Genomic DNA, 16,156 nt, shown 5'->3' on the forward strand with positions numbered 1-16,156 from the left:
AAAGATCGGATCTCCTAGGCCGTCGTGGGTACTGTCCAGCTTGTGAGAGCTTGAATTTTTTCAGGATCCAAGCGAATGCCATTGGCGTTGATGATGTAACCCAAATAGTGACCCATCAGGCCAAACTCACTTTTCTTGGCATTGATTATCGCGCAAGAGTTGAAGAACTTTCCGCACATCTCGTATATGCTGCTCCACTATGGCTGAGAAGATTAAGATATCATCTAGAAAGATGAACATGCTTACCCTTCTAATCTAGGATTTCCAAGATATTATGCTCGGGGACGATCTAGCTATGTTCTTCTTCTCTCTACTGCTCCCTGATGTTGGTCTATGTGCCCTTTCCGAATCTCAACAAGACCATGCACTCGTGGTAGTCAAGTTGGATTACAGACCGACGCTTTGATACCAATGTAGCATGCAACGGTGAATGATCGTGTAATGCGCAACAAGACCTTTAAACCTTTGTGCGAGGCGTATGCGTATGTACCCTGAGAGAGAGAGAGAGAGAGAGAGAGAGAGAGAGAAAGAGAGAGAATGTAGACGACACCAGATTGGGTCTATGTACCCACTAAGGCTCCCCCTCCCCAAATGGGGAAGAATTTACTTTATACTTGGAGAGCTGCAAAAGAATACAACTGAACACTCCTTCAGAGAGCTCGAGAGGCAACTCTGAGGATGACCCTTCGATACGGAGAGATGACCCACAAATGCCTGAGAAACAACCCAAATCTCAATCAAGACCACGTTGCCCACACAATAGATGTAGACCGCTGTGCAAGGCTATTGAAGAGGCTTGTGCTGTCCCCGGGCATGCAACAGAGCTGCGTGAGTGTGAGAGATGAAGGGAAGACGGAAATTATATGAAAGCTGAGAGAGATGGAGCTAAATAGAGCTGTGAAAGAACTGAGAAAGACTGAAAACTGTAAAAGAAAGCTGCTGAAACAGGAACCCCAAACCTCAACTCCAAGCCGGGCTATGATGTGGCGTGGACACCTTCTTGGATCACCCTTAGGCACTGCTCAACTGATTGCTGTCTTACAGGTGACTTCTAGAAGGGCTGAGGGCTGCACCAGGCTGGAGAACTTGAGGCTTTTGCTAGGGAGCTGGATGAGAAATGAGGCCAGCAAGCCCCCCTTTAAATAGGGGGCTGTGGGGCTGGTAGGGAGTGAGCCAACCAGCCTGAAACAGGCTGATCAGCCAGTCGGCTGGTTGATTGGCTGGTTGGGCTCACTTCCCAAGCCCTTTGCTGCCTAGGGAGGGACACAGAGCAGCCTAAAAGGGCAGCCCTTCCCCAGCCCATTCTCCCTTGATGGGAGCTCACTTGGTCCAGCCCTTTGGGGGCCCTTCTGGGCTCCTAAGCTAGGCTGAGACCTGGACCTATCTAGAACCCTAAGACAGAAACACTAACCTACTGTTCTCCAGTGGGTACTAGTGAACAAGGACTTGATTTCTGACTTGAATTAAGGCTAACTGTCCCTAGACAAGGGCTCACAATGGGTCACGGCATACCACAAAAAAACCTATCATAGGAACTATTTGCACTTTGTGGTTGAAGCCAGATGTCACCTTGCACACAAGTGCAGGGGTACTTGTGACAAGATCAGAGGGTGTAAAGATGCCAGACCTCCCTCACCTTGTCCAGCAGCTCTAAACTCTAAGGTCCTCTACATGCATAGTCAGCAAATTTGTTTTGTTCTCCTTTAGTAAGTGGGAGAAGCACAGGGTTCTCCATCTGGTATTTTGTCTATTTGTGCTGTAATCTGTCTCAGGCCAATTTGGCCTTCTGATAGACATTTATAACCTTTCTTTTTTCTTTTTTTTCCCAGCATAGCCTTTTGTGACCAGCCGTGCCTCCACCTAACTTCCTTTTTAGCTTATACACCCATTTCGTACTGATTGCCTTCTCAGCAACAAGCAAATCCAATGCAAATTCTCTCGTGCATCCTCATAACTATCAGCTTCATCCATGTTAAGCATATTGCTCCTTTTGAACCTCTTGAACCAGCCCTTGTTCTAGAGAAAGGAGCTGACAGCTCACTGTCCTGCAGTGCATAAGCCACTGAGGGACTTATACAGCTGTACTCCCTTCTCTGACAAGTTATTCCATATCATCATCTACTATAGGAGTATCCAAAGTCCGTTTTGCAGCTGCAACTGCAAATACTGATCCAAAATCTGCTGTGATCCTCTGCTTGTTATCCTAATCTGCTATCAACTGGCAATGGAAGCAACCCTTCAAATTCTTCTTGTAAACCTGTGGGAAGCTGTCTTTCAAACTCAGTCATGGACTGATCTGAGTTTTCTAGAAAAACCATATCTCTATTGACAAAAATGTGAGGATTGTTTACTTTCACTACTGATGACAAATAATCTTCCCACCTCCCTTCACAAGATATGAAGAATTGTTGACGACCTGCTTGTGATCAAAATCCAATTCAAAAGTTGACACGACCCCGCAAGATCTGACCCTATCACTAACCTAGAATCTCGTCCTCAATCCAACCAGAATCATGCGCAGGTGCCTCGATCCTCCCGACCACCCCCGAGCACGTGGGCTATAGCTCGACTCATCCATAGGCCCACATGTAACCCACGCGTCCCATACCACCTGAGCCCGTCCAGAGGACCCTCAATACACCACCTATGATCCGCCATGTAGATGGCTAGACCCACAGGGGTCCAAGCCCCACCCATCAATTGAGGAGGGCTCCACACTAGCACTGGCCCTCCCTCTATATAGAAGGAAACCCGGTAAAGATAGCACGATGCTATGAATAGCTCCATCCATATAAAGTGAGCACTATATATGAATCAATCTCTATATATAGCAATCTCTACTAAAAATAGCCATCCAGCCCTATGCTATCCCGTAACCCACGTTTAGCTGCTATCCAACCCTAGGTACAGCATGCACATGACATACTCCCCTTCCTCTAAGAACTCAATCCTGAGTTCACCAGAAAGCCCAAAAACTCTCTGTGAAGATGAGTCAATGCCAATAACTATACTCTGACTATCAGTTTGAGTGTGCTATACTTTCCATGAGATTCAAATCAAAGAGAATCTAAGGCCAAAGACACAATCTTTGATAACCAACCCAAGGAAATTAAATCTCTCTATCTAAACAAGGTTACATATCGTCGAGTATTCTCCCTAAAACTGCCTCCAAATGATGTCCAGACACTTGTATTGAAGGCAATCAAGTCCAAAACAGTGGCAACAGTCCACAATCAAGTGCAAATAGTCCATGAACAAGTGATGGCAGCTCCAAAACAAACTTGCCTAGTCAGTAGAGAGCCAACCAGCCAAAGTTAACTTGACAGAACTATTCCAAAAGGTGGTGGCCTAACCAGCAATGTTTGTCGTGACTGCGGGTGCCAAGTGAATTGGGCAGGCCTAAACCCTTAAGCAAAACCTGCTCTGATACCAAATGTGAACAAATGGAAGCGAGACTGAAAGACAATAAGGAGATGGTGCTGGAATTCGCCACATTCTGAATTGGGAAGAGCAAGAGAATGAAGTACAAAAGGGTGTCAACAGGAAGAAAACCCCAACTCAACCATTAACTAGGCTTGAGAGCGTGTGCACCTTACTAACTCAACACCAGCTGTGATTAGGAGAATAAACCTTATCCAAGAGAAAAACTGCCCCTGACCTATTAATTCATTGGCACTACCTTAATACAGGTCTGCATCGAACTCGACATCAAAGCTTCAATTTAAAACCACAATTTGGGATTTGCAAGTTGCACTTCTGCTTTGCATATTCAGAACTCTACACAGTTATGGTTTGGGAGTCTATGATGTTGCACAGCATAAATTCAGGATTCGCTTATACGCTAGCCTATAGCATGGTAGTGCAGAGTCCAAACTAGCTGCAAGCCTGGTCTCAAACAACCATAGTCATGCCACATCATACTATAGACTTGTCTATTAACCAATTGCTGTCTTCCATTATCCACATCGACTCCAGAAGGGTTTATACATGTATGTATGTGTGTATGTTTAAAAATATAAAAATGAAAGAATCTTTGAAGATCTTGAAGTAAGCCTTGTACATTAAAGGCTAGATAAATACACGATTAGAGCTTCAATCGTGGTCCGCCCATCCAACAATCGGTCAAGCACAAGCGGGAGTTTTTCTTTGGATCTCTTCACTATAACAGGCATGAAGGCTAAGAGTCTCTCCATAGCCCGTGGCATGCTTCCTACGGACTGCAGCGCCATCAAATACGCCAGGCAGCCTCAAAAGACAGAACAGGTCAAAAAAATGCAGAGTTGACTTTTTTATCAAAAAGTCACCATGTTGACTTTTTGTCGACGTTGACTTTTGACCGACCTGGTCAACAGTCAGCATCGTCAGTCAATCTGCCCTAAAAGCCTATATAATGCCAGCCCCTTGGCCTCATTCTTCATCCACTTCTCAAGGCTTCTAGATTCAGCAAGCAGCAACCTTTGGGACTAGGATCAAGGCAGGAGAAGTCTGCAACAGCCCCTTCCAGCCCTCCTTCAGTTAGTCCTTATCCGGTTCAAACCGATACAGCAGTCTTTAGTTCTCTCTTTTACAGTAAGGGTTCTCCCCTCCATACCTTACTTGTTTCTTTACAATTGTATTCAGCCCTCTGGGCCAAACATTGTTCAATATTTATTTTCCCTCTTCGGAGGCCCGCAATATTCTCTCCCTCTAATTCTCACACTTACTCCACAGTTTCGATAGTAGTGAGCAGGAGAGAGAGTGAGTTAGGCTATATCCCAGTTGCATTGGTATCAGAGCTTCAAATTTTCATTCCTAAGGTCAGTTTAGGGGCAGCCTCACTGTTTTATGGTATAGAAAAGATCTATAAAGGACACCACAAGTACAAGTGAGAAGTAATGGGAAGAAGAAGGAAGAACACGACCGTCAACTCGTCATTTCTCTACTTCAACCACATGGGAAGGAAAGGGAGAGAGTCCAACCACCCGTCAAGCATTCTTTACCTAGGAAGCTCAACTTCACTCGGTACACCGGTAAGCAAGAACCTTTAGTGTCGACTTTGTGACTCAATCAATCTGAAAGTTACTTTTCAGTTGTGCCTACAAATGACAACGAGCAATACATCCTAGCATCCATGCACCTTGCAGGTGAGGCAATCACCTGGTGGCTCAAGTCCCAGAAGAACCACTATGATGCAGACGAGGTAGATCAGGATTCATCAGCCAGGTACACTACCATCAGTCACCTCCTTCAACATATTGGGAGGCCCCTTTCATGTACTAGTTCAAATTTCAGCAAAAGGTGATGTCACAGGCATCCACAGCCTGTGGCATGCTTCCTACAGACTGCAGCGCCATCGCATACCACCAAGCAGCCTCAAAAGACAAAACAGGTCAAAAAACACAGAATTAACTTTTTGGTCAAAAAGACGCCGCGGTCAATGTTGACTTTTGACCACCCTGGTCAATGGACAGCGTTAACCAGCCGACCAGGTCAGTCAATCTGCCCTAAAAGCCTATATAAGGCCAGCCCCTTGGCCTCATTCTTCATCCACCTCTCAGAGCTTCTAGCCTCAGCAAGCAACACCTTTGGGACCAGGATCCAGGCAGGAGAAGCCTGCAGCAGCCCCTTCCAGCCCTCCTTCAATTAGTCCTCATTCAGTTCAGTCCGGTACAGCAGTCTTTAGTTATCTTTTGTTCTCCCTCCATACAGTACTTGTTTCTTTACAGTTGTATTCAGCCCTCTGGGCCAGAAGTTGTTTAGTACTTATTCTCCCTCCACGGAGGCCCGCAATATTCTCTCTCTGATTCTCACACTCACTCCACAGTTCCACTTGTGTTTTGACTGCATCATTCTTTCAGTTCAGATAGTAGTGAGCAGGACAGAGAGTGAGTTAGGCTATCTCCCTATTACAAAGCCCATCCTGACTAAGTGCGGAAGCTTGGAAATGCTAATTGAAATAGCACGAGAGAGAGAGAGAGAGAGAGAGAGAGAGACTGAAGCATATTGAAATAGAAATGAACTTAGCATTTATACTAAGCTACTATCTTTCTTGTTCAAGATTTGGGCCTGGCAAACACCACATATCCTTTTAGAACTATTGATACTCATTAAAGAGGGCTGAAGCTGTATGATGGAATCCCATAGAAGGGCTATAACTGTAGGGCTACGCTTGAGCTAAGTTGAAGTTGAATTAACTGCTGTGCGAGGCTGAGGCTAGCTGAGGGGAGCTGAGTCCATGGGAGGACCAGTAGAGCTGTTGAGGCTACATGGGGAGCTATTGCACCTGCCAGGGATACTATTGTAAGGGTCTCGGGAGCTGTGTGAAGATGGACCTGCTACAGATGTTAGGGCTGGTGCTGCTAGTCCAAGGGCTGGAACTGAGGCACTATATGCGGTTGTTGGAGCTACGCCTGGACAAGCTGGAGGAGCTGTTGCTATACCGGAAGATGCCAGATGCGATAGAACTGGTCGATTTTACAGGAATGGGGCTGCTGACTGGCCATCCCTGGTAAACCAGGTCGATCAAAAGTCAACATTGATTGAAAAGTCGACGCATGAATGAAAAAAACTCGTCCCTGCTTTGCCTGCTATGCTGCTGATGAGGCAGAATGTGAAAGGAGTATGACCTAGGCTGTGGATGCCCATGACATCCCCTTCTGCAGGGACAACCTCAGTGGTCATCGAGGAGCTTTGAAGATCACAAAAGGGGGAGCCTCGTCAGTTCCATGGACAGATTAGTGGTCAAAGCATCATCCTGGAGCACTCCCCACAACAAATATCCTTACACAGAAGTTAGCACAAATTAACGAGGTTTAGATCAGGATTCATCAGCCAGGTACACTACCATCAGTCACCTCCTTCAACATATTGGGAGGCCCCTTTCATGTACTAGTTCAAATTTCAGCAAAAGGGGATGTCACACGCATCCACAGCCTATGGCATGCTTCCTACAGACTGCAGCGCCATCGCATACCACCAAGCAGCCTCAAAAGACAAAACAGGTCAAAAAACACAGAATTAACTTTTGGGTCAAAAAGACGCCGCGGTCAATGTTGACTTTTGACCGCCCTGGTCAACGGACAGCGTTGACCAGCCGACCAGGTCGGTCAATCTGCCCCAAAAGCCTATATAAGGCCAGCCCCTTGGCCTCATTCTTCATCCACCTCTCAGAGCTTCTAGCCTCAGCAAGCAACACCTTTGGGACCAGGATCCAGGCAGGAGAAGCCTGCAGCAGCCCCTTCCAGCCCTCCTTCAATTAGTCCTCATTCAGTTCAGTCCAGTTACAGCAGTCTTTAGTTATCTTTTGTTCTCCCTCCATACAGTACTTGTTTCTTTACAGTTGTATTCAGCCCTCTGGGCCAGAAGTTGTTTAGTACTTATTCTCCCTCCACGGAGACCCGCAATATTCTCTCTCTGATTCTCACACTCACTCCACAGTTCCACTTATGTTTTGACTGCATCATTCTTTCAGTTCAGATAGTAGTGACCAGGACAGAGAGTGAGTTAGGCTATCTCCCTATTACAAAGCCCATCCTGACTAAGTGCGGAAGCTTGGAAATGCTAATTGAAATGGCGCGCGTGTGAGAGAGAGAGAGAGAGAGAGAGAGAGAGAGAGAGAGAGTGAAGCATATTGAAATAGACATGAACTCAGCATTTATGCTAAGCTACTATCTTTCTTGTTCAAGATTTGGGCCTGGCAAACACCACATATCCTTTTAGAACTATTGATACTCATTAAAGAGGGCTGAAGCTGTATGATGGAATCCCATAGAAGGGCTATAACTGTAGGGCTACGCTTGAGCTAAGTTGAAGTTGAACTAACTGCTGTGCGAGGCTGAGGCTAACTGAGGGGAGCTGAGTCCATGGGAGGACCAGTAGAGCTGTTGAGGCTACATGGGGAGCTATTGCACCTGCCAGGGCTACTATTGTGAGGGTCTCGGGAGCTGTGTGAAGACGGACCTGCTACAGATGTTAGGGCTGGTACTGCTAGTCCAAGGGCTGGAACTGAGGCACTATATGCAGTTGTTGGAGCTACGTCTGGACAAGCTGGAGGAGCTGTTGCTATACCGGAAGATGCCAGATGCGATAGAACTGGTCGATTTTACTGGAATGGGGCTGCTGACTGGCCATCCCTGGTAAACTGATCAAGACCAGGTCGATCAAAAGTCAACATTGATTGAAAAGTCGGCGCATGAATGAAAAAGTCAACTCGTCCCTGCTTTGCCTGCCATGCTGCTGATGAGGCAGAATGTGAAAGGAGTATGACCTAGGCTGTGGATGCCCATGACATCCCCTTCTGCTGAAACTGCACGTGAGCTGATTACCTGTAGCTGGTATTGAAGAAGCTCTTACGAGAGCTCCTATGTCACAGCTAACCAATTTTTCTAGACCATTTTCTGTAGCTGTCACGAATGCTATTGGTCTCTTACAATCAAGATCATTTATCATAGTTGTAACTGATGCTACTAGTTACGGGATTGGAGTAGTCCATATGCAAGATGGGCTTGCCATAGTGTATGAAAGCTGAAAAAGGAAACCAGAGGAATGCGAGCATGAATGAAAAAGAGTTAAGTGCTATCGTACATGCTCTAAGAATATGAAAAAAAAATTAATGGGAGCAAAAATTCTCATTAAACCAAATCAACAAAGTTTTCTATGAAAAGAGACTATGCATCTCGCAACCCTTAAGGCGACTAGTAATGGAAGCAATGCATCAACCACCATACATTGGAATAGGGAAGTGATTACTACTTTGCAAGTGATAGCAAGAGAATTCTATTGGCCAACTATAAGAAAAGATGTGGCAAGATTTGTTGAAGAAGGCATCAATTCTCAAAAAGTAAAGAGATATAAGAAGAAGACACCTAGATTGCTGATACCTAGGGCTACTCAGAAACTCACGCCATATTGGAAGCCTTGCGAACAGTGAAATGTAATCCATAAAGATTCACAAACCCATCTCAGTACACACGTGCAAATTACTAGACCGCTACAACTCACTCTGTTTTAGAGAGGCCCATGCAGCCATGGCTGCATTCTTCTCCGCTTGCTTCTTGATTTTGGCTGATTCGCCGGTAAAGCTCATTCCTGCAATCTCCACAGTAGATACAAATACCGGTAGATGTCCTGGCCCTGACCTGACAGTTGTGTAAACGGGTAATTTGACGCCTGCCCTTTGTGCGGTCTCCTGCAGCAAATTCTTGCACACTCCGGTCTCATCCTGTTTAGCCAAATTATTTAAAAATTCAAAATGTCATTTATAAAAACAGGACGAGTTGCATACACAACACTTATGCAGAATGCCAGAACTGTATTTAACGTACTAGAATCCGGGCAGCCAGCGACTGCGTTGGACCCCTTTTTGAAAGATTGTTGAGAGCGACCTCTGCTGCAGCATGCTCAGCCTGCCGAAGCGTATTACAGAAGTTTGGACTTTCGAAAGTCTCTCCATTAAAGGTCACTGTAGCTTTGAATCGTGGAGCATGGTCAGGACCTTCTCTAGTACAAGCATATGAAGGCAAGTTGAAGCAGCTCCGCTGAGCGAGCTCTTGAAGTTGATTTTTATACATTCCTGCTTTGTAAAACATGGTGCCACGGATTTAAGCATCAAACTGGTGTAGTCGCTGGAATGTAGAGTATTTAGGCAAGCTCTATGGATCCCAAAACCGACTCCCCTTCAAATTCAGTACGCAAAAGTATGCAGAGGGTCCACAGGATGACGAAAATGAATCGTTTTTGCATGACCCAAAAGCAACAATTGATGGAGGAAAGAACAATACCTATCACATCACCTAGCTCCACAGAGTTCGGAAAGGACGGCCTGCAGAGGGTCAATCTGCGGTGGAGATTGATGGAAGTTGAGGATCAAATGTCGATGAGCAGGAACGATTTCGTCAAATCGGGAGACGACCCAAATGAGATGGAGGGGCGGAAAGGTCACGAAGCTAGGGGAGAGGGTCGAAACGGGCCGAGGTTGAATTGGGCTGCCGAGATAGCAGCTAGAAACTCGCGGGAAAAGAGAGAGAGAGAGAGAGAGAGAAGTAGAAGCTTCTTGCAGGAGCAACTGTATATACCTATGTATGCATGTGTGTGTGTGTGTTTTTTTTGCTATATACCTGTGTATTGCGTGTGTGTGTGTGTGTGTGTGTCTCTCTCTCTCTCTCTCTCTCCGAGAGATTTGACCCAAAACAAGTGTGGGCAGATGGTATGTGTTCCGTTTTTGTTTCAAGTTGCCTCTCACATGCTTGCCTCAAGTATGTTGGACCTTGTCGGATTTTTATGGGCACATGCTCAGGGAGTGTTCTCTGAGCATTTCATTGGTCGCCGAATCCTTGCTCGCCCTTCCCTGCCTGTGCAATTCGATTGCAAGAGTCAGACAAGGTTTGGCCTTCCGATGGCCTTCCGTTTGCCACCTCAACTAGAAGCTGCCTGAATGGCTCTCATGTGCTTAGGGTGAGAGAGAGATTTCACCACACACAAAAAGAGTGTGTGTGTGCGCGTGCACGTGCACGTGTGTGAGGTGTAACTAGAGTGCGTGTGTGTGTGCACGCATGCATTGGGATAGAGGAGCAAAAACCAGAAACCTATATGTTTGTGAAAAACCTTTGACTTTCCACCTCACAGGTTTCCAAAGTTTTAAGACCAAAATAGAAGTAAAATCTTTGAATTGCAAAAAAAAAAAATCTTATGTACATTTGAAAATTTTACTTGGTGTGTGTTTTCTATTATAATTGGAGAGGCCGAGCAAAAATGTGTGTGTGTGTGCGCACGCACGCATGCGCGTGGTGTTTTCTATTATAATAATAACATTGGAGAGGCCGAGCAAAAATGTGTGTGTGTGTGTATACGCGCACGCACGTGTGTGTGAGAGAGAGGCATAGTATGAGGGCATCTGGCCTTATCTAAAATTTTGCTTCAATTTGAGGCCAACATACTTCATTAAATTGCTCCTTCCGCGTTGCTTTTGACAGTGTGCAGGCGAAGAGCAAAGTTGTACAAGCTCTCCCGTCAAATTTGGAAGAAGAAGGGAAGTGATTGGGACTGCCAAAAGAAAGCCATAGGGGATGCATTAAATATTGGAGTCTATGTTTGTTGTAGATTGAAAACCATGAGGCGGGGAAGAAGGATGTTACTGATGACATTGTCTTTTTTGTTTGTGGAATTCTCACAAGCATAAATAAATATGAGGGCATCCCGCCTTATCAAAAATTTGCTTTAACTTGAGGCCAACAAACTTCATTAAATTACTTCTTCCTTGTTGCTTTTTACAGTGTGTAGACTAGGAGCAAAGTTGTACAAGCTCTCCTGTCAAATTTGAAGGAAGAATGGAAGTGATTGGTATTGCCAAAAGAAAGCCACATGGGATGCATTAAAGGTTGGATTCTATGTTTGTTGTAGATTGAAAATTGTGAGGCGGGGAAGAAGGATGCTACTGATAACATTGTGCTTTTGTTTTTGTTGAATTCTCACAAGCAAGCACGTTCTTGTATTGGGAGATATCATCATCAAAATAAAATGAGGCTATGCAAGCAAGGTAGGCCATAAAGCTTTATTGCCACTTGGGATGGAGTGTTGTTGTCTCATTATTGGTATGCATGTCACTCCTTTATTGTTTTGTTTTCTTAACTACACTAGAATAATAGATTGAGGACTCGGACTTGGACAAAGAACCACGTATCTCGAGCAAGTAGGTAGATTTTGAGAAGGGATAATTCCTAGAGAGTGAGTCAAAATTTCACGATTTACATGAAGAGGATGTTGATTGTCCATGTATGGAATGATACATTTGGACTATCAATACATACAAATTTACCTTCTACAGTATTTCCTACGTCAACCACTCAGCCTCCAAATACAGTTCAGTAGGTAAACAAAAAAAGGACAAGAACATCATCGATTAAGGTGTAGCTCCAGTCGAATACAAAGAATTCTTCTCGAAAAGATGTTAAAATGATTTGCCATCAATTCTACTACTATCAATCAAGGGATCTTGCAACCTAACATTATTGACATGTATGCAAATGTATCTTTGCAATAGCCCTATGAAACGTACTGAGTAATAAGGAGCTTCCTTGAGGGCAAACGTAAGGGGAAAACACAAAGAAGGAGCAAAGAAACCACTTATAGTGCATATCTAATCCTGCCACCTTTGATTCGAGTGGCTAGAATTGAATGAGGTTCTTGCAAATTGAGGTACTTGTTGCTTGTCCTTTCCTATTTTAGTGGTTTAACTTGAATTTATATTGCAATGAAAGATTCAACTTGATGCTACTCATGTCAATCTTGTGCAGTTCTCATGATAGCACCTTCTCTAAACCTTGACAAAATTGATGTGAAATTTTTAGATTCACCAAAAGACTAGTGAGCTTTATTCATGTTTATTTGGAGCAGAAATAAGATTCTATGATACTATGGATCACATGACATACACTGTTTGTTATATCCCTAACTAACCCCAGCTAGCTATAGTAACTCACCTATGAGTCAAGGAAGAGCCCGAATGTTAAGATGAGTAATTCTAACAAGAGTATTATGTCTACATGGAGGTCATGGGGGACTATAATGGGTGGAGTCAGGAGGATAGGATGAGTAATTCTATTATATCTAGATAGAGGTGTAGAAGGGAATGGGGCCTATACGCTAAATATAGCCGCAGACTATGGCTATACATTCACATAAGGGCTTAGTGTTATGGGATACTAATTAGTACTTGGACAGTGATTCCTATTAGAGGTATGGTTGTACTTGACAAGCTAGGTCGATGCATCCCTCATGGATGGGACTTTTCGGGTATGGGACATGGAGGTTTGCTAACCTTATATGAAACAAGTGACTATGGTGGGTGGACAAGGAGAACCATGAGAGAAGAAGGAAAGCCACATGAATGAAGCGTAATGATAAGGAAGAGAATCTAGGTACATAAAGACCATGGAGGCTATAGCCATAATATCATAGATGATATCTAATCCATGATCATATCTACTGCCAAAGGTTCCTTCACCCTTCAAGCTCTCAAGACACCAACTATATCACACCACTCAAGGTGACACACATGAAAATACCAACAAACTCCCCTTCAATTGAGCCTATGACACGAAACATGAATAAGACTCTAGGGGAAGTTCTTACCATAAAAAGATATTGTCTAATCCCAGGGAAAGGACAACCATAGATTGTAATCACAAGTGATAACATGGCATGTTCTACCAATGAGCTTAGAGACTTATAGTAAAACATGTTCTACCAGGGAAAGGACAACCATAGATTGTAATCACAAGTCAGAACATGGCATGTTCTAGCAATGAGCTTAGAGACTTTTAGTAAAACATAACTCAGAGGTATATACACATGGCTTAGAAGCTCAACAAAAGTAAGCATAGCTTAGAGGCATATGCACATAATTAAAGCTCTTGGGCTCGACTCAAAGGCCATGTGGAACTACCTTAAGAGATAACCTCTGAAGAAAATGAAAACAACTACATCTCATTTTCGGAGGACTACCAAAGGTAGAGCACTTTTATTGACTCAAATACACAAGGACTTAGAAAGCCTATCCATCAGACAGTGAATCAATATCGAGAGACAATGAGTCAACAATGATTGTCATTGCATTTTCTTTGATTGTGGATGGCTCAGGATCCTCATCAGAGTTGGTGCAAGAAGTTGCTACCACTTGAGCATGATGTTTCTACTATTATTCGCCCATCTTCTTGTAGCATTGGTCAATTGTGTGACCAAGCTTTTCACAATAGCTACAGCTCTTTGGTTTGTCTTTGGTGAGATGAGCTCTTGTAAATAAATCAGCGTCGAGCTTATGCTAGTCTTCCTCCATAAAGATTACTACCATCTCTTCATAGGACATTTCTCTTTCTACTTTCAAAGCTCACACAGTGGCCCTAACACGTTCTTCATTAATGAGATTGTTAAGAAGGACAACCTTCTTATCATTGTCAAGCTTACATTTGAGGGTGGTACACTACTAAAAAAGGAGACTAAGGGCATCCAAGTGTTGTTTAAGTGTATCAGACTCTTGATATGTCATGCTCTATAATTGCATCTTGAGAAACAACTTGGAATTATTTAAATTACCACCAAAGTTTGCTTCAAGATCAGTCCATACTTGCTTGGTAGTTTTGGTGAGATCTGAACTATCAAGGAGATTATCAGCAACACCAAGACCAGTAATTGGCAATGCACTCTCATTCTTTTCGACACAAGCACGTTGAGTTGGGTTAACTTGCTCAGGTTTTCCACAATCTTTGTCGCATGGGGAGAAGCTGCATCTTGGTCTTCTAAAGAGAAAATTTGGTATCAAAGAATTTCTTGACAAGGTAATTCTTAAGGGCAAGCGTCCAATGGCGAGAATCTAGAAACTTCCCCAAGTTTTGCACCGGGGGGGGGGCTAATAGTTAGAGCTTAAAATTTGATAAATTTGCCCAAAAGTTTCACCTAACTTCCTCATATGATGTCCAAATATAGCCCTTCAAATACACAAATTGATTGACATAAGTCATTTTGAGCCATATATGAGGTTTCTCAAATTATAGCTTATGAAAAACCTGTATTTGATTTTTAGTATATATAAACCCATTGAAGCCGTAGCATGGGCTACTATTTTTAACTCTATCCTAGGAAAGATTCACCCAATGACCTACACTTTCATAACTCTATAGGGAAAAAGTTCACCCAAGAACCTACACTTCCATAATTGTGTTCCTCTCTTAAAAGTTGTTGTGCTTCTAGATGGAGATGCCATGATGTCAATGGATGCCATTCTTGAAGCCAAATTTTTAGATGGGTCCTTAGATAGCCCATGCAAAGATGAGTTTGATCTGCTAGACTAGAGATACAAGTAGAAGTTTTATTTTAAAAAGGGCATGCCCCAAATTAGATGAGAACTCTAAAAGAGGATAAAATATTGAAGTCAAAGCTACAAAGCAAAATGATGTCTGCATGAGGAAGCTATCCATGAATTTGTCAAGCAAGAAATAATGCTATTTCTGCAATGCAACGGCTAGCCTTGAGCTATAAAAGTTCTTTTTTCCAAGGTGTTAGGGCCCAAAATAGCTCTCAAATTGTCCTTTGAAAGGTTAAAGGGGGAAGTCAAGTCAAAGGTTGACCTCCTAAAAACCTTAGCCAAGGAGAGGAGATGAAGGGGGCCAATTACACCAACCATGTGTTAGCAAGAGAACCTCGGGAGAGAACTTTGGAAGCTAAGCTTTTGCATAGAAAAGAAATCCGATGAGTCATAAGTCGCATAGTAAATTAGTTGCAGAAGAGGGTGGTTGCTTTAGAGCTACATATCAATTGCTCCAAAGATAGGTAAAGCTCCAGAAACCTTTACATCCAAAACCTGAGTAGGTGCATCAATTGTAAGTAGTCCCATTGCATAGTAGCAAAAAACATTTGGCAAAAAAAAATTGGCCCATAACATCTTCTAGGGTAAGTAATAGCCGCCAATATTTCTAGAGTTGAAAAAATAAGTGCCCAAGAAGTTGCCACTATAGTAGCAGAATTATGAACAGAGCATGCGGTGATGAACCCCATCTTTGGAAAGATTCCCAAGGACAAGTAGGCTGTAATGGAATACATTGATTTGGTAAGAGACGTCCAATGCATTGACACACATCATAGTTCATACACGTAGTTTGAGCATCCTTAAACAAGGTTTCCACCATAAACTTGCTTGCAAAACTTTCCTTGTGGTCAACTCTCCTTGAAAATGTCCACTTGATGGACATGAGTGAGCTTCTTACAGAATTATCATCACTTTCCAAGGCAAGTAGTCTAGACAAACATTCAGCTTCTACATGAGTTTTCCCGACCTTATGAATAATCTTAAAATTGAACTCCTATAAAATAAGTATCCAACGTATGAAGTTTTGTTGATGAGATAATGCAATGCCTACTGATCAACATAAAAAACAAAGTAGTTGCTGAGTAAATAATGCCTTAGTTTTTGCACACTGATACCATGGCCGAAGCTTCTTGCTCTATAGTACTATAGTTAGACTCTGTGGAAGTTAATATTTGATTGGCATAATATACATGATAATCCAATCGACAATCTGGTTGAACCAAGATAATACCTAAGGCATAACCAAAAGCATCCACATGTACATGTAAAATAACATCCCATCTAGGTTGCCTCTAGCTATAGCTTGGCTTTTCAAGTCAT

General features: G+C 43.3%; 1 protein-coding gene across 3 annotated transcripts in view; it reads right to left on the reverse strand.

Annotated features, from left to right (window-relative positions):
- LOC147896073 (uncharacterized) overlaps nt 1-10,220 on the reverse strand; it is a 38,379-nt gene extending 28,159 nt beyond the window's left edge. The window contains exons 1-4 of one of the 3 annotated variants that reach the window (XM_087382970.1): nt 10,095-10,220; nt 9,759-10,052; nt 9,303-9,550; nt 8,980-9,199 (exon numbers count right to left, since the gene is read on the reverse strand). In XM_087382970.1, the coding sequence (XP_087239096.1) occupies nt 8,980-9,199; nt 9,303-9,548 (466 nt within the window). In that variant the 5' untranslated portion in view covers nt 9,549-9,550; nt 9,759-10,052; nt 10,095-10,220. Of the gene's footprint in view, nt 1-8,979; nt 9,200-9,302; nt 9,716-9,758 lie in introns of those variants that run through there. The other 2 variants (XM_087382971.1, XM_087382969.1) reach the window with 2 other exon arrangements.
- Between the last annotated feature and the right edge of the window lie 5,936 nt (nt 10,221-16,156).

Source organism: Dipteris shenzhenensis, chromosome 12 (genome assembly GCF_047967505.1).
Source record: "Dipteris shenzhenensis isolate YYH24624 ecotype China chromosome 12, Dip_SZ_1.0, whole genome shotgun sequence".
Lineage (NCBI taxonomy): Eukaryota > Viridiplantae > Streptophyta > Polypodiopsida > Gleicheniales > Dipteridaceae > Dipteris > Dipteris shenzhenensis.